This window comes from Gymnogyps californianus, chromosome 21 (genome assembly GCF_018139145.2).
Source record: "Gymnogyps californianus isolate 813 chromosome 21, ASM1813914v2, whole genome shotgun sequence".
Lineage (NCBI taxonomy): Eukaryota > Metazoa > Chordata > Aves > Accipitriformes > Cathartidae > Gymnogyps > Gymnogyps californianus.
Window position 1 is genome coordinate 7,032,975 of NC_059491.1, and position 25,420 is coordinate 7,058,394.

The window sequence follows — 25,420 nt, forward strand, 5'->3', positions numbered from 1 at the left end:
TGGTATTGAATGTGAGTGGGCAGGCTGGGTTACTAAAGAGGTTTTGGTTTCCTTGTTGACCGTTCGCTCTTTTTTTTTTTTTCCCCTCCAATAAAAGGAAATCGATAGCAGCGAGCAGCACCAGATAGCTTTGTGTTGCACGATTTGCTTCTTGTCCCAGGAACCAGCTGGGATTATCGGTTGTCTTTGCACTTTGAATAGCATTAAGTATAGCGTAGTCGCGTTATTTTAAAATCCCATCTAAAGTTGCCTTTGTAACGCAGAAGCAGACACCGCTTGGGTTGTGTTTTTCTCCTCCCTCGCCTGCAGAAATCGCAACCAGAATTAAGAGACAGATTTTGAAGGTTAGAACTTCCCAGATTGTTTCCCTCTCAGTTGTCATTTCGGGACGGTTTTGTTTTCTTTCTGATTGCATCAAATATTTGTAATCCTGCGGGGACTGTGGTGCGAGGGTGAATCTCACTCAAAAAAATAAAGGGATTTTTTTTTTATCTTTTCTGCGGCTGAGCTGGGAGGAAATTGGTGAAAAGAGCAGTTGCCAAACGCGGCTCAACTTGGTGAAGGTTGGGGCGGTGCTGTGCTTCTCCTAATGCCTGTTCATTGGGTATTTGAAGCATGGCCTGAGACTTTTATATTTGGAAATATTGAGCTGTCAGATGGAGACCCTTTCACCCAGCCTGATTTTTAGATTTTTTTTTTTTTTTTTTTTTGTGTTCTTTCTGGTCTCGCAGGCGGCCCCCGGGGAGAGGGGACTTGGCCAGCGTCCCGTCCCAGCACACAGAAGGCACAAACCAGCTGAAATCTTAAAGATCTCCCTGTCTTGCTAAGGAAAACAATAGCTTTGAACGGTTTTGAGTCTTTGTGGGTGCACTCTGTGTGGGGGTGTTGGGTGTCCGCTGTGTGCGTGACCAGTTATTTCTTTAATTTTTCCACTTTTAAACCTAATCCCGGAGTTGTCGTTGGGTGACAAGCATGTCGCTGGCTCCAGGGGGATGGCTCCAGGCTCCAAGTCATCCGTATAAAGTCTTTATTTACCGCGCTGAGGGTTTAGGGTACAGTGACCGAATCCATGGGGCTAACCCGGCTGAATCCCCTCTCGTTGATGCTCCTGTGCCGGTCACTCCGGACTTTGGTGCCTGTCACCGCACACAGCCTGGCTTTCCCTGAGCCGCCTCTTTACTTTGTGCCCCCCTTGCAAACACCCCGTGCCCGGTGCATCTTGCAGAGGGAGCTGGGCATCCTTTTCCCACGCGCCGTTGCTTGCACCAAGCTAGATGCATTGCTTTTCCTCGTGGCTTTTTTTTTTTCCCCCTCCTCCAAATCCCCAAGCTGCTTCGGTTATGTTTTTGTTGTTATTGGCCTGATCTTTTCCGTACAACAATATTTTTTCTGGGGCAGTGCCCAGTGCCGGGCACAGCTCGGGAGAGGTCCCGTGAGGGCAGTGTAGAAAAGGTGCACGACGCTGAAGCCTTTATGCGAGTAAATAGCAGTGAACATCTTTTTTTGTCTTGCTCAAGTAACGCATTGAAAACTCATGCTTGAGTTATTATTCTTGATCAGATTTAGTTTTGAGTTAATACAATGGTTTCTTGGGTACCTGTCTCCTAGGATCGTTTATTACTATTTTCATTTTCGAAGTCTAGCTATTTTAAAATCGTGGTTCAGGTTATAAAGTATATTTGGAAGAGAGAAGGGTTCCTTTTATTTGCTTTGCTTTCTGAGGAGCACATGGGGAAAAATGCAGCAGTCTTTTCTATACTGGGGGAGGGTCATGAACTTTTATTTATAAGCTGAAAGCTGAGATTTTCATGAGTCCATTTGAGTTAAGAAACTGAAGTTTGGGAGGGGGAAAAAGAAGAGAAGAATCCAAACCCAATAAATACTATGAGACTTGTGATGAAGTAACGAAAATTGGCAGCTCCTGTTGGTGCACATCTTGCTCCAATAATCTCTCTCCTCTTTTCTGTATGTCCCTGCATAAACTCCTGTTCCACCTCTCTTCCCCGGTGCCCCTCGTTCTTCCCTGGCGCGTGCGCTGCGCTCCGGCGCCGATGCCGGGAATATCAAGGATGTCACGTCGGAGCCAGGATCCCTCCCCATGGCAGCGTCACCGTCCCCTGGCCACCATCCTGTGCAAGGGCAGCAGGACCCATTAAAATAGAAAGGGCATCGAGGGTTTTGCACATCCACCCTATAACCTTAGCTAGGCACTGGATGCCTCCTGGGGAGCTTTGAAAGGCATTTAATGCGATTTAAAAATCAAACCGATCCTTCAGCTGCCTTTTTCCAGGCATGGTGCGGTGTTGGGGTGCATCAGGAGCGGGTGTAAATGCCGTGTTTTCTTGGAGCTGGATGTTCTCGGCCGCTCCGTGCTCACCTGGCGCTTTGGTGCCGGAGGAATTACAATGCTCGACCTCCCCGGGCTTTCTCCGTGTCCAGCTAAAACATTTCAGAGCATGGCTTCCTCCAGAAAGCATCACTATTTTGCTTCATCCCGTTGGAAATAAAAAAAGAGGAGGTTGTTTTTCCTCTGCTTAGCTGGGTTGCTGTGCTTCCTCGCATGCCCGGGATGCAGTTTTCCACCCTAGCAAGAGCGGTCTCCCCAAGTGGTACCGACATTGAGCTCATTCCGTGGAGATCCCACCACGGACTCCAACCCACGTGTCCTCTGCCTGATGCTGCCAGAGCCTGGGCTTTTGCTGCTGCCTTTGGCATGCATCTTCAGCGGCTTCTGCTGCTCCGTTTTGTTTTAATTTTTTTTTTTCCTAAATTTTTTTGTACATTTTGATTTTATTTTATTTTTCACAGCCCTAGGTTTGCCTGGTGCGGCACACTGATAACTTTGTGAGAGCGGCTGCCTGCCGGCTCCCAGCACTGCGGCGCGAGCTAAGATTAATAAAAGGCTGTCACTTTTATTAACTTTGCAACCTAGTGCATTATTTAATTCCAGGCAGGCACCAAGCGCAGCCCTCCAAGCTTTAAATGGCTTTTTCTGCCTTTGTGCATGTGTATAAAATAGATGTGCAGCGAGCGGCATTACACCACCCATCGCAACGCTCCCGTCGAGTAATGCTGCAGGTATTTCAGAAAAAAAGCACATTTTTGGTAGTGGTTGGTGTTTGCCTCCCCATTTTCAGCCTGCTGGTACTGGTTTGGGGTCAGTTTGGTCTTTTTATGGGGCAGGGGTATATTCACTTCGTTGCAGTCCAGTATGCCAGTGATATTTAGTGTGGTGGTAAAGTTTTGGCGAAAAAATAGTTGAAAACCTTCAGGCGTTTGATTTTTGTCCTACAGCTCCTGGCAGGGAAAGACAAACTGTGCTGCAAAGGCGGTTTTAATCAACATAGTTTTGAAGTTCAATAAGTGGCGCATAAATAAAATGTATCTCCCTCGCTGCTTAGGCACTTGGAAAGACCTTCAGGTTTATTTTTTTTATTTAAAAAAAAAAAAAGGAAGGGGGAAAAAAGAGCTTTTGGAAGCAGGGCTCTGAGTCACTTGGGGTGATGGGCTGCAGAGCGGGAGCAGAGATGCAGCGGGGCTGCTGGGGAGCATCCCGCTGACGCGTGACGTGGGCTCAGCCTGCGAATTCACACCCGCCAAGACAAGCGCTAGCCTTTTAAATCAACATTAGCCCCTGAAACATCAGAATTGGGGGCAGTTTTCCTGCTGTCGGCCCCTAACTTGCCATTAAATTGATGGGCTGTTTTAGCAGGGAGAAAGCTGCTCGGTACTGCCCTGCACCGTGCTATCCGTCTCCTTGCTGCAGAGCAGTTATTTTTATCTATTATATATTGTTCTCGGTAGAATTATTCGGCCCCCAGCCTGTAGATAAGGGCAGTTACTAAATGAATTTGAGCTCTTCCTTGAAGGTTAAATTGCTGCCTTGCAAGTTGGCGGGCAAGGTGAGGAGATGCTTTCTCTCCTTCCCCTCCGCAAAACGCACGTGGGCTTCAGCCCTGACCTGGCAATTTTGTCGAGCGTTACTTGAAAAAGGTGAGTATTGTACCGAGATGCCGTATTTAGTCCTCTGAATCGGCGGCTCTGCCTGAGCCCTTTCTTATTGAGGTGCCCACCCGGGTGTCAGCTCTCGGGTGGGATCCCGCAGCACCGGAGGCAGCGGTGCGGGGATTTTAAGTCACAAATTTGGGAAAGCTTCTTGTAGGGAAAGCTTCTTGTAGGCATCCCCGGGAGCGTTCCCGTAGGATGCAGGTCACAGCTGGGGGACGTGGCATTTTTGGGCGCTCCTCAAAAACGCAGTGGCAGCTTGTAATCCCCCTCGGAGCAGCGCAGGGATGTAATTTTGGCAAAAAGAGCCCGGTTCTTGGTAGTACTGTCGTGGTGATGCTGGTCCTGCAGACTGGATTAAGCCCAGCCCTGGTGTTGGCGTCTTCTGTGGGTGTGAAATACATAACTAATGGCAGCAATACGGCCAAGGAAAGCGCTGCTGATCTTGTCCCGAGACTCCCCTTCCTAAAGTTTGGGATGGAAGGATTAGGATGGAAAAATCCATAGGAAAACATACAGAAAATGTGACTGCTGGCTGCTCTGCCCAGAGGTTAATTTTTCAGTAGGCAAGCGAAATGACAGTATATTTAGAACTGGCTTTGCTGACAAGGAGCAGGTTGGCAATTGGAAGGCTACCATGGGATGATACGTCGGATGGGTAATATTAGGACTTACATCCCTGGAGGCTTCCCCTCAAGTCCTGGAGTCGTTTCTCCGTTATTATTTATAACTCAGCTAGAAGAAGTTGGTTACTTAAATGAACCCAGCAGGACGGCAGCATCGGCCCTGTGCAGCTCCTAGCATCTGCGTGAGCCTCCCTGGCTCCAGCGCCCTCGCTCCGTCGCGCCGGGCGGCTGCGGGGGATGCAGGGATCCAGCCCCGGCCGAGCATCCGTCGGCGGTGCGGGGCGATGGTTTCTCTGCAGGTCTTTTTGTCGGTGGGCCGCGTTGGTTAACAAACACGGCCGCCGCCGGTTTTCAGAAGCTGTTAGCATAACCATTAACTCTTCCTTTTAATTATTCAGGTTGCCTCTTTAAAATTTCTTTTTTAAGTGGAGCTAATAGGCTTTGCAGAGGAGGCTTCCAACCACAGCGCTTCCTCCCCGGAGGAGCTGTGTTTGTGCATCGCCAGCTAATCTCTTTTCTTCATTATCCCTTATCTTCCTCTAGCTGATTAATTGCTTTCAATTGATTTATAAATATTCTGTTGATACACGCAGCAGACGGGAGGGGAACGGGATACGTCCGGGCACATGAGGTCATTGATCCATGCAGCCCCCCCGGGCTTTCCTAACCTGCCTTGCAAAGCCGAGCAATTTCAGCCAGGCCTTATTCCCCCCCCCCCCTTTTTTTTTTTCCAATTTCTGCAAGCAACCAAAAATTGTGCTGCAGCATCATTTTGAGTCTGTGCACAGGAGCGAGCCCTGTTGCTTTTCGTGGTCCCAGTTGAATAGCCGTTGGGACGCTGGGCACAATCAAGGGCACGCTAAGGTGGGTTTTGTGCTTCACCAGCTTCACTAGTGGGAAAGATGCAGGTTTCCAGCTCCATCAGTGCATCGCATCCGCTCCCAAATCTGTATCTGACCGCTGCGTGTGGCCCCAAAAACGTTAGCGGGTGAAATGTTCTTACCGTGCGGCTTCGGGGCTGCTGGAGGTGCCGATGGGGACATGAGCGGGATGCGGGTGGTCCCTGCCCACCCTCCCCTCCGTGCAAAGCCTGGTCCTGTGCCCAGTGAGCGGCGGGTTTGGGGCGTGAAGAAACGGGGTTTGGGGCGGTTCTGTTCATATCGATAAATGCGGCAGGTTGCGTGGGCGGCAGCTTGGCTGGCAGCAGGTGTCGTTAAGATGTTTTCTATACTGAATTCCCTAGTACGCGTATATAGATTGCTGGAGTGGTTAATGAAGAGGGATCATTAGAATTGCTTATTTGAAACTCTCCGGAAGCTAAAGGGCAGCTTCAAAAAAAATAATAAAAGAAGGCAGTAACGTCTGGTTGGTAAAGATAGTGTCCAAATTCAGACTTGAGTTGCCTACCTTCAACCACATTAAAATCGTGCATGTCAATGAGGATGCGAAGTGATGTTTAGAAATGGGAGCACATTTTTACATACGGATAAATTATTAACCTTTCCTGGTAGGCTTCCTTTTTTTCCTGTTATTTCCGTGCGTGCAGCCCGTTCCCTGCTCGGGTAGGCTGAGCTGGGTGGCTCTGGGGACACGATGGCCCTCGGTGGCCTTGCGGTGACGTTCCCGGCTGTGCAGCGGGTGAGATAAGGCTTTGCAAACCTCGACGAGAAAATGGTTTCGAAAGTTTGAGGCCTGCCACGCAGCTCTGGGTTTTGTTGCTGTTTGATTTATTATTATTTTGATTTATTATTCTCCTCTTTCACCATAAAGTGGCTGGTGGCACAGGCACAACCTCAACGTACAGCAACTTAATTACACGTTGCTAATGAGAGCTCGCCAATCGAGCGGGCTGTTTTAGCAGCCCAGGCTGCCGCTTTATCGTGTATTTGCAGGAGTTGTGTAATTTCTTTGTCATCATATACGGTAATATAGTCGCTGCAGCGTGACATAAGATGAGGTGCCATGAATAATGTAAAACCCAGAATAACACTGAATCTGTGTTAGATGGGCTTTTCCCACCCCCCAGCGTTACTTTTAAAAAGGGAAATATTGATTCTGGTGGCGTTCAGCGGTTCAAAGCTCTCGGAGAGCCCGTGTTTTGCTGATCGATAGCCAAGCTGGGTGGCCGGCCGTGCCCTGTCCCCTCCACGGCTGCAAATGCCAGGCTGTCGGTGCCGTCCCTCGCCTCCCCGCGCGCTCGTTAGCGCTGACGAAGCTGGGGAGGGCAGGAGTTGGTGACGTTTGCCTCTGGACCCAGCGGTGGCAGGAGCACGGGGCTGGTGCCAGGCAGGCAGTGAGCAGCAGGCTGCTTGCAAAGGGCGCAGCTGAGGTTTTGGGTGCGTGGCCCGTAAATGACGTGAATATAAACTGGCACCGAGCTCAGAGACGAGGATTTGGGGCTTTCCTTCCCTTCTAACCGCTCTCCGAAGCAGAGGTGCTCGTTGCCTGGGATGGAGCAGGGCGGGCTGTGTTGGGGTTTGGGTACCAGGTGAAACAACCCTCCCCAGAATACATTCCCCCCCCCCCAGTTACTGTCTTTGAATGCTAATTAGGATGGATAATTTCTATTTGTTTTTCTTTTTCCCTTTTTTTTTTTAAAAAAACCAAATTCCCCCTATTCCGATCTGTATCATTTATTTTTGCGGGCCATTATCTTAGTCTCATTACAGCCTTTTAGCATTTGAATGAAAACATCGTAAGGAGCCCAGAAATTGTTAGGCATAAAATGTCTGTGATGATAACCATAATTCTCATGATAAAATAAAAAACACAATAGAAATAACTGTGATGAGTTCAGGAAACTGTACCAAATGAGATTGCAACCGGGAGCACGGGTACCGGCCCGATGATGTTTGCCCTTTACTCATTACTTTTTTGCCTCTCTACGTTGCAAACAGCTTTTGCAATGCTATTTTAAAGAAGGGGAAAGTCACTGTGTATGGCCTGGGTAGGGACGTAAGAAAAACCCTTTGGATTTTTCTCTCCATTGAGGCTTTAAGTAATCACTGCAAAAACTCTGGGCGATGCACGTGCGATTTTCGGCAGCTGAAAATACTCCAGCAGTGTTGGAGGAGGAGGCGGTGCCAAGCGGTGCCAAGTTCCTGAATGAAAATTACTCTTACCGCCTCTGTTTCTGGAGCCAGAGCTACGTTAATTAATCCTTCGCCTCACACATTACATTTTGCAACCTCGCCGCCTTTGATTTTTAACTGTGTAAAAGCAGACGGAGGCTTCCCGAAGCGCCTCCGAAATTCCCAGCCGAGCGCTCTCCTCGGTGACAACGCCAATTTGTCATGAGTGAAATGTTTGACAAAAATGTGTCATTTTTGAGTAAAGTTCTCCTTGAAAGAAAAACTGGGGGGGGGGGGGGAAGAGATGGGCTCTGTTTTGAAACATCTCCTCGCTTCATTATATTTTTTTTGCGAGAGACGGGGATGGGGAAGGGAGTTTCCACGGGTGCGGGGGAAAGGTTTTAGCAAGTTTTCCTGGAAGTAGGTGGCATTTTGCTGCAGGAGACCTCGTATGAGGTCTCCCAATTTTTCTATTCCAGTCAACAGGTATGTGGTTTTTATGGACAGCTCTGTTCTCCAGGTCAAATTTAGCTCTGCAAGGACCAGCTCCTGTCCAGAGGTGCATAAATGCATCGCTGACCTTCTGCAGAGGTACTTCTCACAGGGCTTGGGTTATTCAGCAATCACTGCAGGTGCCTGTGCCTTCAGGGCGATAATATACACCGACATCCATATGGTCAAACTGTATTTGATCAACCACCAACTGCCATTAAGTGTTTCGGCGAGGACAGTACCTTTTTGGGTGGTGATGCTGAAGTTGAAGTGCTTCTTGACCCCAACTTGACTCTCTGTTGTAAGTCTCGGGTGGCCCCTGTCCTTGTACGTGATGGTTGGGATTTTCAGCCCAATCTTGAAGGAGTTGGGAGATTTTGGTGGTGACCACCCATAGCTGGCTTGCTCCAGAGCCATAACCCTGGTGGGACCTCCAAGCTCGGGAAGCCGGAGATGCAGGTTTGTTCTCTGCTGGAGGCTGTCCAGTTTGGATCAGCCCCGTCTCGCGTCATCTGCAGAGACCTTCTGAGCCGGGCTTGGGTGGCAACGGTCCCTCCTGCCCCATCCCTGCAGAATGGTCTTGGCTAGGGAGGGCTGAAGGAGGCCAGCAGGTCCCCGCTGGGATTTGGGATGAAGGGCCAGACCTGTCTGCCCTGACACCCAGCGCCCATCCCCTTCCCAGCGCAGGCAGCAGCCGGGATCTGCGGAAAGCGACTGAATGGACAAAAATACCCCCCGGCCTCGGCTTCCTCCCGGCACGGGGCCGGCATCCCCTCGCCGCCCTGCTCCCTCCCTTACTCAGCTTCAGCCCCGGCCAAGGCACCCTGCATGCAGCAGACAGCAGCACCCTGTGCCCAGCAAACAGCAGCACCCTGCGCCCACACGCACAGGCAGGGATAAATCTTTGCGGCAGCCATTTATTTTTGCGGTTGCAGGATGGCAGCATTTTGGGTTTGGGTTGTTTTGGTTTTTTCCTTCCTCCTTGCACTTCCAGCTGCAGGGCTCGCAGAGGTGCGAGAGGCTTTGCCGAAGGATGTTTCGGGAGGGCAGCCTGTGTGCCGGGGGGGATGCCGTGCCTTCGGGTGCACTGCAGCCTCCTCCGCATCGTCCTCCTGAATCAAGCGTTGAGCTTAAACTGTGAGCAGCCCACCTCCAAGAAAAACTGAGCTCAAACAGCCGGATTTTGCCAGGTTTTGTGCCGATGGCTTTTCCCTAGAGTTTACAAATCGGCTTGGGGTTGCGTGGAAATCCAAATTTCAGATACTGGCTCCAATACCGACCTCTTCCCTCCCCAGCCCCCCGGTTAGGTGGCCTGTGACCCTGGGGAAAGCCGGCTCTCGTTAGGGCCGATGCCACCTCCGGAGGGGACGCTGCAGGAGCAAAGCTCCCTGTCCTGTAACCTCCCTCCCGGCAGCAGCCACCGCCGGCACAGGGTAATGGGTTTGCTCTCAAGCAAGGAGAGGAAACCCAGACCCCAACCCCAATTTAACCACAGCCAAAAGCGTGACTGCCGCCCAACACAGCGGCACGCTCGGAGCCCGGCTGCGCCGCGCAAACCCAGCCAAGGCGTGCGCCGTCTTTTAATTAACTGGCACCCTTTTTCCGTGCGCCTTCCAAGGGGGTTTTTAATCAAGTAGGAAGGGGCAGGGGAATCCCCGCAGGCGGCATCGCTGTGTTCAAGAGCAGCGGTGCTGCACCGTCTCGGCACCTCCCGCTGCATGCGTGCGTTGGGGACGAGGATGGGTGCTGCGGGTGTGAGTAATGCTGCTTGGTCCTCTGTTAGTCAGCAGGAGCGAGGACGCGAGCCCAGCCCGGCCTTCCCGCTCGCTCACCGGCCTCCTCTGCTAGGGAGGAGCGCAGCGGGTCGGAGGAGGCTCCAAGGAGCTGCTCTTGGGGAGCTTGGGGCTTGTGCAACGCCTGTGACGCAGAGAACCTCCTCCCTTTGCTTTGGTTTCGGGGGCATCGCTGCTCTGCACCTTCCCGTGCCGTGGCAGATCACAGCAAGAGGTGTGCGGTTACCTTTGCACCGTGCTTGCGTGGAAAGCAGAATTCCATCAGCAGGTGCTCCCAAACCCAGTGGTGTTTCCTTGCTCGCGTGGGGTTGCTCCGGCCGCGGCGGCGTCCCCGCTGCATCGGGAGCTGAGTCAGCACGGGCGGGCGCGCTCCGACTTGATCCCTCGGGAGGGGAGTTGTGCAAACAGGGAGCGATGGGAGGTGACGCGGCGGCCAAGAGCAGAGCTTCCGTGGGCTTCAAGGAGCCGAGGTTGGTGATGGCAGGGGTTGGGGCAATGGGGGCATCGCACACCCTGGCAGCGATGCTGCGGGCGGTGCCACCGCGTGCACCGGGCTGCCGGCAATGCGAGCCGTGTCAGTGCTGGCCCGTTGCATGCGCTGGAGTTTGTTGCAAGGAGAACCAGGGCTTGTTGCAAAACAAAACCAACTCCCTTCCCAAGCCACTGGTGAGAAGCAGCAGGGTAGGGAGGGGGGCAATGCCCGGCAGCGAGGCGTGGGGCCGGGGAGGGTCGTGAGGTGGGTAAGGACCTGGTTTATCGACCCAGGCTCGCTTGGTGTATGAGATGGCCGTGGCTGCATCTCTTCCTAGCCAGGGGCGGCTCGCTCCTCCCGCGGTTACGCTCTGTCACCCGCTTCCTGAAAATGTGAAAGCCCATGCATGTGGGGTGTGCCTCAGTTTCCCCATACCTAAGATGCTGCTGCTGTAGGGCAGGGGAGCTGGGTTTGCAGCGGCTGGCAGAGGCTTTGCATGCCGGGGACTGTTGGAAAGCAGAATATGGTGGTTTTCTGTCTCGGGCTGTGTTTTCTGAACTTTGTGCAAGTCTGGCCCTCCTGGGCAGAGCGAGAGGTGCCTGCAGGTAGCGTGCTGGGAGCTGCCTGCAAAGCGTCCCCGGGCCAGCGGCCGCCCAGCCCTGAGCAGTGTGTGGCCAGGCAGCGTTCATCTAGTGAGGACAGCAGCAAAGAGACGGGCACGAATTTGTAAACCCAAAGTGCTTCTGCCTGGTTCTTCATCTCTTTGGTGGGGTGAATAAATTGAAAAAGTGGGTCTGCTGTGGAGGGCTTGGAAACACGCGGCCCGGGCAGCTGGATGAAGGCAGGTAACGGTGCAGCGGGTACCACAGGGAGCAAAAAAGCAACACGAGTCTGCTGGGTTTCAGAGTGTTTGGGTTTTCTGGTGTACCTTTATGCGGCTTTTATTATAGAAAAGCAAGGGGCCTCTACTTTCTCGCTGGGTTTTGCCGTGTCCCTGCTCGCCCCATCCCACCAGCTCCCCCTCTCTGCCCTTCCTCGCCGTGGGTCCAGCCCTGGTGGTTTGCAGCGGGGGGCCGGTCTGCGATGGTGCTCCCGCAGCCGCGGGTGTCGCGCAATTGCAACCTGCCTGGCCAAAATAGATAACAACTGCATTGCAAGAAAAAACGCTGCGTCTGTTTCCCTCGAAAGGAACAGCTAGCACGAGCTGCATGCCAGAGACGGGGCTGCTTCGCCGTGTGTTACCTTCCCCGTGCCTCAGTTTCCCCGCTGTGCTGCCGGTGATGGCTGATTATTGCAAACAGAGCGGTGGCCAAGCTGGTGCAGCTGGGACGTCGTGGGCGTTATCCGCTGCCGCCTGCTCGGTGGGTGGCGGCAGGAGCGATGGCCGGCGAGCCGGGAATCATTTCCGCCGCCGGCCGGGCTCCGGGTTCCTGCTCAGCCCTTTGCTCCGGGGCTGCGGGGAGAGCGCTCGCCTGCTCCGGGCCCCCGTCCCGCGCACCTTGGCTCGGTGGCGGGCAAAGCCACTCCTCTGCCGGCGTGACATCAGGCCGGGGAAACTCAGCGACCGGCGAGGGGTCAAATTCCCGGCACAGGTAGCGCCTGCCGTACTTCCGTGCTGTGCCGAGGAGGAGCCTGCCCGCCCTGGGGATCCCCAACCCCGGGGACCCCCAACCCTGCCGTTCCCCGCCATGAAGTCGGAGCAGGAGGAGAACAAGCCGGGGACGTGCCGCTGCGAGCACGGTTTTGCTTCGCGCCCGGCCTATTGTTCGGGTCCCTGGGGACGGCAAGGCGCAGCCGGGGACGATGCTCGCGGCAGGGTGCTGTGCCCTTGCTTAGCACACGCAGGTAAGGGGGTCCCCGGGGGGGGGGGGGTCCCGCCGCCTCACACGGCGGCGCGGGGGGGGATGCAGCCCAGCGTGCACGTCTTTTCCCTTGCTTGCTTTGTGCTGTTGTAGCTCGCTTCCTCCTGGGAGAAACAAAACAACGCCGGGTGGCTGGCGAGCGCGCCTCGAAGCTCGCGGGGCTGCGCAGGAGGGTGGCTGCGGGTTGCTGTGCTGTCCCCCCCGTGCCGAGGGTGAAGCTCGGGGCAGGGGCGAGGAGCTCCGGCTCCCCCGGGGCGGCGGGGAGGGCAGGCGGGCGGGCGGCTCCCCGTGCCCCGTAGTCCATTTTGTCTCGCGGAGAAGTTGGAGCGCGCCGGGAGCTCGCAGAGAGCTCAGCGGCCGGCTCCGGGGGCCACTGCGGAGGTTGCAGCCCACCGGCCGGCTGCTTTTAAGCCGTGTGTGCTTTTTGAAAGCCTTTGCAACCTCCAGCCTGCCTCCTGAACCCCTCTGCCTCCCCCCGCACCCCCCCCCCCCCCCCCGCCAGCGTGCACAGGACGTTTATATCAGGTTTTATTTCTTTACATCCCCTGCGAGACACCCGCCAGCTTGCGGACGGGGCAGCCGAGCGAGCAGGCGTCTGCACGGTGGAAACAATCCTGTTTTGGGGTGTGGGGGTGCCAGGACACGGGGATAACTTTGCAGGCAGGCGGTCTCTGCGCGTCCTGCCCGATGGCCGCGGGTGAGAGTGCCGGTTGATGGTGCACAGTCGGGGCGTGCAACTGGGGGTCCCGTCCTGGGGCAGCGACCGTATGGAAGCGCCGAGGCCGAGCCGGTGTCTTAACTCAGGAAATGCTCAAAAATGGTGTTTGCAAGGATTTACGCTCGTTGGGTGAAAGCTTTAACTCAAACTTGCTAAGGAGCGTCTGTACCCGTGTCCAGGCATGACAGCTCGCTCGCTTGCAGCATCACGACAGTAGCAAGGGATGAAATCTAAAGCGTCCTTCTTTAAAAGATGGCTGTACGGAGCCAAAATTCACTTTATGAGCCCGAGAGGCTCTGCAGCACGTGGCTGAGCGCCCCGGTGCCCACCCGGGAGGGAGCGGTGGTGGCTGACAGCTCCTCCGAGGTCGCGGAGCACCGCGGTGCTGCGGGAGACGCCGTGCCCGGGGATGTAGGTGGGATGCCCGGCAGCGGGACTGGGCTGAAGGTGCGATGGACAAATTACAGGCCCTTGTGCTTATCCCCTTGAGGAGACGACGCTGCGTTGGGGTTTGGTTTGGAGCCGCTGCAAGTCCGTCGTGGCGTCCCGGTGTCGATGGGAGAGGTTGGACGTGTTGGCTTTGCACCAGCAGGTCCCGGGCCGCGGCAGTAACTGGGTCTTTTTGCAAATCCGGGTGTATTTTGAGCTAACCACATGCTTTATTGAGCGCGACCTGTGCTGCACGGAGAGGCTGGCTGGCTGCACCCCGAGGGGGTGGCAGTGGTTGGTGTCCCTGCTCTGCCCCCGGCTGTCACCCAGCCCCTGTGCCTGGCGGTTTGTGCTTTTCCTCCAAATTCCTCCTTGCAGAGATGTGCTGAGAGGGGAAAACCGTACGTTGTGCAGGCTGTTTGGGAGGAGCGGTCAGTTGAACCTTTCTGCGAGAGACTTGGGTCCCAAGCTGGGGAGCTACTTAATGATCAAAGGTGATGAGATGCTCTTTAAAGTACTGGCTCGACTCATCGCTAGGGCTTGAATCATTATTTTCTCCTAATAATGTTCTTTATCCTAGGACCCTCCTGTTTGCTATCCCAGGAGGAGGTGTATGTACACATATATTTGTGTTTATATATAAATATATATATTCTGGGCCAAAGCTCTGCAGGAGGGAGGAGGGACGAAGGCTTGCACCGTGCTCTCGACGGTTGAGGGTCTGTTAGATGATGCCATTAGCACAGAGATTTTGCATTTTCCCATTTTGCCCCTTTTTTTTTCCCCATTTGCATCGCTGTGCAGGGCCTGTGAAATCACCCTTTGGGGTGATCCACTGCTGATTTTAAGCTCTTGGTCCACAAGCGAGGCTTTTCTCTCTGCCCGCTCTTGGCCACTGATATGCTGCTGCAACCCAGGGCACGCTTGCGTCTTCTGACCATTTTCCTGCTGATGTCCTGGATAAAAAAAAACCCTTGACTGGTGCTCAGCAAAGCCCAAACCATCTTGCTGGTAAACTTGCAAAAGCAGCACAAAATGCAGCTTTCAGCTAAGATACTGATTTCACCAACATAAACCTTGTCGTTGATACTGCATTCATTTTTAATGTGTGCCCTCCAAAGACAGAAACGCGTGTACAGCAATTGTGTCAGCTGAGTTACGTGGAAAAAAAAAAATAAAAGGCTTTTAAATGGATGTTTTTAAATGGATGCCTGCTCCAAGGCCAGTAAAAGGCTTTGCTGCTGCATGGCCGGTGGATCTGCTGCCGAGAGGAGTCCAAGATGGGATTTGCAGGAGCAGGAGTGGAAACTTCGGCCCCAAATGCTGTCTGGAGGTGTTCACTGCAATTAAAAAAAAAAAAAAAAACCAAACCAAAAAATATCTTATTCACATTGTCTGTTAACGCTAATCAGTGCTTAAAGCATAATGGATGCAGAATCTGACAGTGTCATGGAAGTTTAATGCTATCAACTGAAATATAATTAACAGCCAATTATTTCGGCGTGAATGGTAGTTTTCGTCAGTTAGTCCGGGAAGTGTTTAAATTGCATTAATTTCATCGCTGCCCACTTGCGGTAGATTTGGAAGGGGCCGGAATGAGCCGGCGCGCGATGGGGCTCGTCCACGTAGGGCGATGCTTCCTTCCCGCTGGGGATCAGGAATTACAGTGCACAGACAAACCCCTCCTCAAAAAAGGTTAAAAAGAGGAGGGAAAAATAAAAAGGGGCAAAAATGCTGGGGAAAATGTGCTGTGGAAACTTTATGCGTCGGGGTTATTGTATTTGGGAGGCGATTCCTAGTAGCGAATTTAACTTTGCGCCCCAATATAGCAATGCTTGCAAGGCTGAACTGCAAAAAAAGTTTTAAAAATTATTCTATTCTCCGGATCGTATTTTTGCATCATGTTTTGGATGCGTGTCGTCCCCCTTATGTCCGGGTCCCCGTTCGAGAGGGCTGATGCTCCCTTCAAGCCGCGTGCCGCTCCTTCATGGCTTCAAATAGAGGCACAGACCCAGGCAGCCCGCAGGAAAGCGTATGGAAATCCCTGCCGAGCCATCTGTATGTGGAAGAAATAGAGGCTGAAATGAGGTGTCTGAATAATTGGCCCTATTTTCCCGGTTATTGGAAGTTTTCTGTAACAATCGCCAAGAGCTGCCTGCAAATAGCACTTTTCGGATCGTTTATTTAGGTGCTTAAACTTGGCATAGCAGCAGGGATTTTTTTCTCCCCCCCCCGTTTTAAAATGAAGTTAAAATTTCCCTTTCAAGCTGAGTTGTTCTCTTAATGCAATTTATGCAAATAAAACGGGCTTTCTCCGTAGGACCCTCTCGAGCTGGAGATGCCGGTTAAGATGGGATAGAAACTTGCGGGAGAGTGATGGCGAGCAGATGCTCGGCGCTGGGGTCAGGGCGGGGGGGCTCCACTTTTTGGGGATAATTGTGTCGGTGTGGTTTTGGTGGATGAGCGGTGACGGGCTGGCGGGGACAGGGAGCCCAGGGAAATATCCCAACAGGGTGGAAATCCTGTATGCAAGTGGGAGTACTTATAGGTGTAAGGCAGCGTATGGGGAGCACTGCTTTGGTCCAGCCCCGGTCCTCCTGGCAGCAGGTGCTAATAAAAAGCTTGATATAATTCAAGAAATGGCCCATTAAGTGGTTTCCAAAGGAAACTGAGGAGAGCAGGAGACGCTGTGGCCCCCATGGCTTCCCTGAAATGCCACCTTCTTTCCCAGAAAACCCTTTAAAAACTTGCTGGGAAGAGCGCGGAGGGTTTGGCTTGCCTCGAAGCCTATTCCTGGTTTCTACAGCGAAGGCATCGGTGGCAGCCCCAGGAGGGAACTGGGAAGAGAGCAAGGACTACAACACTTAGCAATGTATTAAAAGAGCTGACGGCGTGTCTTTCGCTGTTTGAGCCTAGCAAGAGGTGTAGGGTTTTTCCCCTCAAACCTTGGCTGCATGGGTTGTGCTTTGCAATTTTTATATATATCTCTCTATCAAAAAAAAAAAATGGATCGTGCTTTGCGATATATATATATTGCAAAAAAAAAATTTCAAAAATAAGTATATATTGCAAAGCACAATCCATTTTTGTGTATATATATACCTCTCTTAAATTATATATATATATAAAAGCAAGAATCTCGGCTATCTGGCTGATCCTGAGTTCAATAATTCAGGTTTCTCTGTAGGCTTTTTTGGCTTGCAGCCGAAGCCGTGCGTCCGGCAGCCGCTGGCGTGGGGAGAGTGGTGCTGTATGCTGCTTTCCGGATTGCACCTATAGCTTCTCATAGATCTTGGCTTTTAATCTTTCAGTAGTTTCTGCCTGTATCGGGAGCCGAGTACAAAGTTGGGGCTTAAATTGCCTTGTTGGATGCTTCGGAGGAGGAATGCTTTTGAGGTTTTTTTGCCGTTTTCTAACCGGGACCAGAGGGGAATAGCGCGGTTTTGGGGAAGCTGCGTAAGAAACGGCTGCAAATCTGCTCTCGGGCCGTGCCAGAGGATTCCTCCGGGATTCTCTGCTGCAGCAATCCCCGCCGGGCTGCCGTTCCTTGGGCTTGTTTCCCCTCTCCCCTCCCTGCCGAGCCGGGATTTTTTGGGGTTCCCACCGCAATGCTGCGATTTGCAGAAATCCGGCGGGATCAGTCGCCCTTGTGCAAACTGCCCTGCCTGGATCCTCTTCTGCCGGTTAATCATTTGCCAGGGAATAGCCCGCTGTATCTCCTGGGCAAAGCAGCTTGTAATGAAAGGTGAAAATGAATTATCAGCGGGGGGGAGAAAAAAAAAAAGGAGCGATTAGTGGCAGCCACTGGTGTTTTGTGGGGTTGCATGGGGCTTTCCGTGGCCGGGGAAGGCGCTGGGTGGGTTTTGCCTGGTAAATGTTACACCATGTAGGAGTCCCTCGCATCCCCCCTCCGCCGCGGGTTCCCAGAGGCTGGAGGGGAAGCGCTGCATTTCTGCAGTCCCTGGGGAAGACGCCTTTGGCCTTGGCCGCCTTTCGGTTCTTGCTTTTTGCACGGATTTCAAGAAAGCGCTTTGGCCTGCACCGAAATCCCCAGCCCGGAGCTCGACTGTTCCTCGTTAGTGACTTTATTGCTAAATAATTTACAGAATGGGGCCTTGCCAGTTTTCATACGGGAAGCATTTCAAGTATGCAAACCAGATTTTATGCCTTCCTGGCGCAGCTGCCGGCCGGGCCGGGGGGGAGCCGCCTCTCCCCGTCCTGCCGCCGGCGTCACCTCCTCGCCTCGCTTCGCAAACGGGGGAGGAAAGGAAACGGCCCAGCACACGTGAGGGGGGACCTTAGCAAAAATAAGGGGGAAACCCCCTTTATTTCGTGCCCAGCCGCTGTCCCCCAGGCTGGCTGGTACTCGGTGGCGCTGGGGAAGGGTCCCAACCGCAGCAGCTTGGAGAAGGGGGCGTTTATTTTTTATTTCTGTTTTATTTTTCCAGTAACTGTAACATGCGTGCTGAGGGGTTTATTTTTTTTTGCTCCCCATGCACAGGCATGGTGCAAACCCGAGAAATCAATAAGCCCCTTTGGCTGAGTAACGGGTTTTCTCCGCGTGTTCTCAAAGCGGGGGGGGAGCAAAATCAAACTATTTGCACGCTCGCGTGAGTCATTTTGGATCACGGTGTCTGGCTCGCATGGAGGCTTGCAGCGGCGCATGCACGGCCAGAAAGTGTTTTGCAGGAAGAGGATAGCGAGGGTAGACGAGGGCGATGGGTGCAATGTGGAAATAGCAGAAAAGCCGTTTATTACACTAAGCAGCGCGTGCAGCCGTAGGAAGCGAGGTTGCTGGAGCTTCCCCCGGTGCCCGCTGCAGAGGGGACCCGGGCTGGGCTGTGCCGGGATGCTCCTGCGACGCAGCTGCTTTGAGGGGTGTAGCGGTCACTGGGTGTAAACCTGAAAAATTCAAGTTTCAGGTCCGCAGGTGAAAGCGTCGTCTTCCCCTTTCCAGTCTCAGGGTGGTTTTGTTGAATTTTGTTGAGTACGCCCTGAACGCGTGGCTGGCTGGAGGCAGAGCCGAAGCGTATCGTATGGGGCACAGCGGAGCTCGGCAGCCTCTGTTGGACCCTGGCCATATGAGCACCCCGTCAGGGAGTGGTTTGGATGGGGAGGTGGTTCTAGGTTTATTCCTATTGTTATATATTATTATTTATTTCTAATTCTTTAATGCAAAAACCGGAAACTAATGCCCAGTGGAGGGCCCTCCCCATCACATCCCTCCCTCCTCCTCCTCCTCCTCTATTCCCGGGGTGCTGCGAGCACCGCTGCAGGTTTTGGGCTGTGCAAAGCGGGTTTGCACGCGAGGGGATCACCCCGGCAGCGTTTGCCCCGGGGTTGGAGTTTGCGGCGGGGACGCGGGGCCGTGCCGGGAGCCGTCGGTCACTTCCTCGCATTGTGTCTCCTCTTCCTCCAGCGCTGCTGCGGGAGGAGGTGGCCCAGCTGCAGGAGGAGGTTCACCTGCTCCGGCAAATGAAGGAAATGCTGACGAAAGACCTGGAGGAGACGCACGGCAGCAAGTCGCCGGAGGTGCTCTCGGCCACCGAGCTGAAGGTGCAGCTGGCGCAGAAGGAGCAGGAGCTGGCGCGCGCCAAGGAGGCTCTGCAGGGTAAGGGCTGCGCGTCCCTCTTCTCGTGCACCTCTCCCCGGGACCCTAAAGATTCAAGAAGTTAATTAACGAGGAAAGGAAAAGCCGCCCTTTTCATTGGGGCTGTGCAGTGTGTTTTCACTGTGTGCACGTAGCAGGGGGGTTTGATCGCAGGGCAGCGCTCCCCGGGAGCCCCTCGCTGTCCTGCCCCGGCGAGGCATGGCACGGGGCCGGGACGGAGCAGGGCACAGCGACGGGCTGGGAAAACGGGGTGTTGGGGGTGTTTGCAGCATTGCAAAGTAATTCCTCCGCGGCTAGCTATAGAGTAGAGCCGAGAGAGCAGCTGAAATGCAGCTGGAGATGTTTGCAAGGTGGGGGCGGGTTGGATTTGAGCCCCTCGGACTCTTTTAGGAGGGAAGCAGCAAGTTTCCTAGTGAGTGCCATTTTCCTTATCCTGCGTGGAGTTACCGGGAGCGCTGCAGAAAGGAGAGACTGAGTCTCCAGGTGACACACAGGGTCTCCTCCTTTCTGCATGCATTGATTTGGGTGTTTTCCCACGGTGGTCGGGGCCGTGCTCTCCCTCCCTCGCCGGCGGCTGCACAGCAAGCTCGCGGTGAGCCCCGGGACCGGGGTGTGCGGAGCGAAATGCCACATTGCAGCTTCTCCTCCCCAAAAACGAGCTGACAATAAGTCCAGGCAGGACGGTTTGTTAGCCGGAGCCGGGGGATGATCCTGAGCAGGGGAAAGCTCTTGTGCGTCAAACCCTGGCAGCACTGCGGCTCTAAATATCATCTCAAATCCCCAGCATACCGAGTATAACTTCCACTTGTCAGCTCGTGTTTGCGGATTATGAAGAGAGGCTGTCAAAAGTTTTCAGGCTCAGAGGTTGAGCTGCAGGGCGGGAGAGCCCCAGCCCACCGCGTTTCCCCCCGTCCGGGATGCTGAGATGCACGGAGGGGCAGGGAATTGGGCCGAGTCGGTATTTGGGGAGGGGATTTCAGAAAATTTTATTTTATCGCTCTCTGATTTGCAAAAGCATCCCTACAAATTAGTAACAGCCAAAATATCTTCAAAATCTTGGCCCCCCCAAGCCACCGGTGCAGCCTCCGGCAGCAGGAAATGCTCTGGGTTTATAAAACCGTAATTGGAGAAGAAAAACCTTAATTAGAGAGTATTTGCTCTGTGCGGACAGGGAGGGGAAGTGCTGATAAATGCAAAATACAGAAAAGCAGAACTATTTTAAGCCTGTTTGCAAAAAAAAAAAAAGTCATCTAAGAAGCTGTGGTGAGGTGATACGCGCTTCTGTGGAGGATAGTACAGAGAAAAAGTGAGTTTGGCTTGAGAGTCGTGAGTATTTAAGGAATATAATGTTAGTTTTTTATTGGCCGCCATACGAGCCGCTGGGATTGGTTTTCCAGGACTTCTCTGCAGGTGTGATGGCTAGGAAGAGGGAATCTCAGCTTGCACTTGGACAGGCACGTAACAAGAAGCCTTTTTAAATCGATGCTCCTTCCCTCCCCGGCAATATTGGAAAGCTTTTGTGTAATTTGGAAAAGCTCGCCGTGCCGGATCCGGCCCCGCGAGCTGGGCTGGAGGCGCTGGGCAGCAGAGCAGGCTTAGCACGGCGGCGGGTACGGAGACGGGTAATGTGGAGTTGGGGGGGGGGGGAATCCTTTTTCCTTTCCGTGAAAAATTGTCCATAGAGAAACGTAGCCAAAAGGGGAGGAAAAATGGCAATAACTGTGCCTGGTGACTGGTTCTGCCAGGAGAAATGTATCTGCTGGTAGAGGTATTTGGGGAAGTAATGGCTCTATATGAAGGAGCTGCAGGATAAGGCAGTGCAAGGAGCTCGGGGAAACCTGGCCGTGCTGTCCTGTAGCTCAGGGGTTTGTGTCGGTCGTGTCCCGCAGCCAGAGAGCATCCCCCAAGAGCACCTCGCTCCTCGCAGCATACGTCACTGCAAAGCCCCGCGGTCCTCGCTGAGGGATGCCCCGTGCCCGGCAGCGTCGGCTGCAGCATCCCTGCGCCTGCAGCAGCGCGCGACCCACGTTGGGTCGTGTGTAGTGTCATTAGCAGATAAATTATATGGAAATCTGTCGTCGTTGCTGGCTCTGAGCCTGGAAGCGCGACGCAGGCGGTTCAGATAGATATTGGCTCGCCGGGCCTTAACGCAGAGGGAAGCGGAGAAGGTTTGCCGGCGGGGTTTGCTTTCGGGGGCTCCGGCAGTTTTAACAGCCTTCGTTTTGCACGGCCGCACAGGGTTTGGTTTGCGATGGTCTGGCTGGAGGCGGGTGGGTTCATCGTCCCCCTGGGCAATGCATTTCCAGCCCTTTCCGAGAGCATTTAGCACGGGGCAGGGGGGGGTAAAGCCGGCAATAAGCCCGTGCGACGTCTCCCCCGTGCAGTGCTAACAAGCCCTTGCTGCGGAGAGAGGGAGCGGGGATCTGGAGCAACACAGGATGCTCTGCGGGAGTAACTCGAGAGGTTTCTGCATCCCTGGCAGTGTGTGCTTTATGCATCTTTATTGCTCCTTCTTCTGGGCTAATTCCATCTCTTGCACCTTTTTTTTTTTAATCCATTACCGTCCAAATAAAATCCTGTAGCGCTACATCCTGTCGTCCTCTCCTCCTTTGCTGGGGCTGGGACTTGGTGTCGTACTTACAGCGTTAACACAGTTATTTTTTGCCCCGGCTGGAAAGGGATGGATGTGGTCTGGATTTCTGATGTGGAAATCTCTGACGGGAGAAGTTGCAGACAGCTTTATTATTGCTGGGCCCTGCTGCGGGAAGCGACCGTGCCCAAGCGCCTGGAGGGCTCGAGGAGCCTCTTGGCCGGGTGACATCTATGAGCGTGTGGGCTAATGGCAGAAACCTCGTTTCTGGGAAGGTTTATCCGATATGCTGGAGCTTGCCTGCGGGATTATCACGCGGCGAGCAAACCTGGTTTCTGTTTCCTTTTCGAGTGCCAAGGTGGAAACCTCGGGCTGGCTTTCCCCGCTGCTCGGGAAGGCGCGAACCGACTTCACGTCTGCTCCGCAAATGGGTTGTAGCTCGGTCTCCTCCCTCCCAAACCCGCGGCTCGGAGCTGTGACCCCCCCCGGGGACAGCGTTTGGGCTGGGACGAGCCTCCTGCAGAGACCCCCAGCACCCCCAGTTGGCTGCGGCAGAAGATGGGTGTCCCGGCGGATGGTGTCCCAGCAGATGGGTGTCCCAGCCATGGACCCAGCTGAGGAAGCCCTCTCCGCCAAAACGACACGGGGCTGTGTACAGAAAACCTATTCTTCTCCTTTGAAGGCCCACCTTCAATTTGCAGCAGAAGTCATTGACGACCTTGTTGACCGTTGGGGGTCTGGTTTGGAAAGCCCTTGGCCTCGTAGCAGCGTGTTTCCAGGTAAATTCCCCCGAGGTGAAGGCCTCACCTAACTTTTTCCTGAAATTCGACATGGTGCTCGGATTTGCTGCCTGTGCCGTACCTCCGCACGCCCCAGGAGCGAGTGCTGGCTCTGCCTGACACCACGTAACGTTGACGTCTTCGACGGCAAGGTCTTCTCTGCGGATGGTGACGGCTGCGCCCGGGGATTGCGCGCGCCTATTTAATTACAAAGCGAGGAGCGGCGCTGCAATTCCTGCGCAGGGCTGACCGATTTTATGGGTTAGTCATGGTGCCAATATTGAATTTCACGGTTGGGATGGAGAAACAGGAGAAATTAAGTGAATGTTAATGGGACAGGATGGGTTTACGCGTTCCTCTTGCGCGGGGCATCACCGAGGCTTGAGCGGTGGCCCCCGAGGATGCCTTTCCCAGTGTTAGAAAGTAAGTATGTAATTCAGTAAGTGATAAAGTCAGCTCCGGTTCCGTTCCTGGCATGAAAATCCACAGCGCACAGGGCGAGCGAAGTACTCGCAAGCGGATGGGAGTCATAGGGAGCTGCTCTTCGGGAGGGTCAGAGGTGGGCTGCGTCCGCTGCCAGTGCCCTGGCTTGTGTTTGGGCTCTGCCGCTTCGTCCCGGGGGCGGGAAGCCAGGCAGAGACGCTGTTTCCATGCTCCGAACATAGCTGGTTTTCATCTAATATCACATTACCAAGGTACTCAAACTAATTACGTCCTCCAAGCAAACCTGGGCTAGATGGTGTGACCACCACCTCCTCATTTTCCCTTAATTTGATATTACTAATTTCGAAGGAGGGGATGTTATTTATAACAGCCTCCATCTTAGGGGGGGAGATGCCTGGTTTTAGCATGCAGTAGTTAATTCCCATCCAGAAGTTGTTAGGTGTTGAGGCCAGACAGGGGCAATGTGGTGGTGGCACCTTCGGTGGTGGCATCACTGGGCGGTTTCAGCCGTGCTGCTGCCCCGGGCAAGGCTGTGCCGCTCAGGTTGGGGCATCGGAGCGATTAGATTTGGGCTCGTTAGGTAAAGCTGGAAACAGAAGGTGCTGGGGGGGAGGATTTTTAATTGTTTTGTCTGTGAGAGGGACCCCCAACACGGAGCAGGTCCCGTTAGTGCTCTGCGTCCATCATCCTTCTCCCGCAGGAGCGATGCTCGGGGGACGGATCGTGTGGCAGGAGGTGGAAGCTCAAGTTAGCAGGAGCACAGGTTGACCTCGCGCAGGCGTAATGGTGCAAGCGGGGACGTGGGGGGTGGCGGTGAGAGCTGGGGGGGTTCATGCCGCCCTTCCCGACGCATCTCTCCCATCGCTTGCTGCCGGGGCTGGTGGGTCCCCCCTCTACTTCTGCCATGTGCTTTGGGTGGGAGGGGAAAATAAATAATGCAAATAAACCGCATGAGAGAAATACTTTCCACTCACGGTACGGGTTTAGGATTTCTTGCTTCTCTTGTTGTCTTGGGTTTATGAACAGGTCGGAGGTTTTGCCAGAGCCCACCACGCAGATGGGCTGTGGGAGAGTTTAGTTAGATATTCCTGGGAGGCTGGGATAGAGCAACCTGGCCCTGGATCATCAGATTAAAGAAAAAAGCCGTTTCACCTCCTCGGATGGCCCCGACGGCCAGTGAAAACCCGCTTTATTCCTCCTTGGCTGCCCCTGCCGTCGCGCCGAGGATTGCAATGGCTCGTTTTCCCCGACCGAGTAATTAGCCGGGCTTGTTTGCTAAGAACGTATTGAGCTGCTGCACCAAGCGGTGCTCAGCCCAGGAGCCGCTGGCAGCCCTAACTGCTCACTTCGGCCTAACTTTTTATATTTCTCCTGCCTCTTTCAATTAATTTCCTATTAATTGGGTTTAGAATGAAGTTCTCAAATGACTGATAAATCTTCTTTAAGCTAAGGAGCTAATCGGTTTTGGAGGAGGGAGAGCAGTGGTAAGCTGGGGTGGGGGGGGGAAAGTGCATCGATTTTAGCAAATCTCTCGAATATCAACTGAAGCAAATGGTAAATTGTCCTATTGGGGTAACAGGAAAAAACTTGCTCTTGCAATACCCCAAGTCCATCATCATCTTGCAGTACTGGTTGGCGTGAATATTGGTAAATATTCGACCTTGGGAGATGGTATGTGCTCTTCTCCTGATAGTACTTCTGAGCTTTTTTTTTTTGGCAAGCAAACCCAATACACAAGCGAAGTGTTTTCCCTAAATCGTTAAGGACCCTGAACGCTGCCATTAATTAAAGCAGGTTGTATGCTATAGGGGCCCTGCTATTTAATTAAATTCATTAGGAGCCTTTTGTCGCCTTCAACGTCAGAGAGTGCAAATGTGACTTAAACTTTTATAAAAGCCTCTCAGTAGCCTCGAGGAGATAAAAAAAATATATACCTATGTGTCGCAAAGTATTCAAGGGCTTGAAAACAGAGGAGTTTTCAGCAGCGCGTTATCCTGCGGGGATGGGGCTGAGACCGACCCTGCCGGGAAGGGTTACGAGGGGCAGAAATTCCCCCTCTGGAATCCAAATCACTTAACGTGTCCTCAAGTGGCGGCCAGTGCGGCCGGTAGCTCTGGGTACCCGCTTCTGTGGGGTCCGGATCTCACCCCAGTATGGCTCGGTCAACTTGATTAATGTGTCTTTTTCAGCAAGTTTTTAGTTCGTGTGAAGTAACTGGGCAGGGGAAGGGTGGTTGTTAAATACACGCAGGCAGCGGGAAAGTGCTTTTTAAAAAACTTAGATGTGGTCCCGTTGTGATTATTTTTAGAGGGTTTCTGTAGGAATTTCCCAAGCTGGAAAAAAAAATAAGGCAAGTCCCGGTGTTGGAAGGGGCTGAGTTGTCCCAGCAGGAGTCGCGTTCGTTGAAGCGGGCAAGGAGGAATCACAAGCGCTCCCTGTCACGGGACAACGTGAATCGTTGCGGCATTTCTTAGCGGGTTTGTTGTTTTTCTGGGTTTTGATTTACCTCCGATGCTTAATGGCAGAGT

At 53.4% G+C, this 25,420-nt stretch overlaps 1 protein-coding gene across 1 annotated transcript in view; it reads left to right on the forward strand.

Annotated features, from left to right (window-relative positions):
• The window catches only part of LOC127024774 (kazrin-like), a 94,713-nt gene that overhangs the window by 63,301 nt on the left and 5,992 nt on the right, over positions 1–25,420 (forward strand). Inside the window, exon 3 of the mRNA XM_050909443.1 lies at positions 18,923–19,079. Coding sequence (XP_050765400.1) covers positions 18,923–19,079 — 157 coding nt within the window. The remainder of the gene's footprint in view (positions 1–18,922; positions 19,080–25,420) is intronic.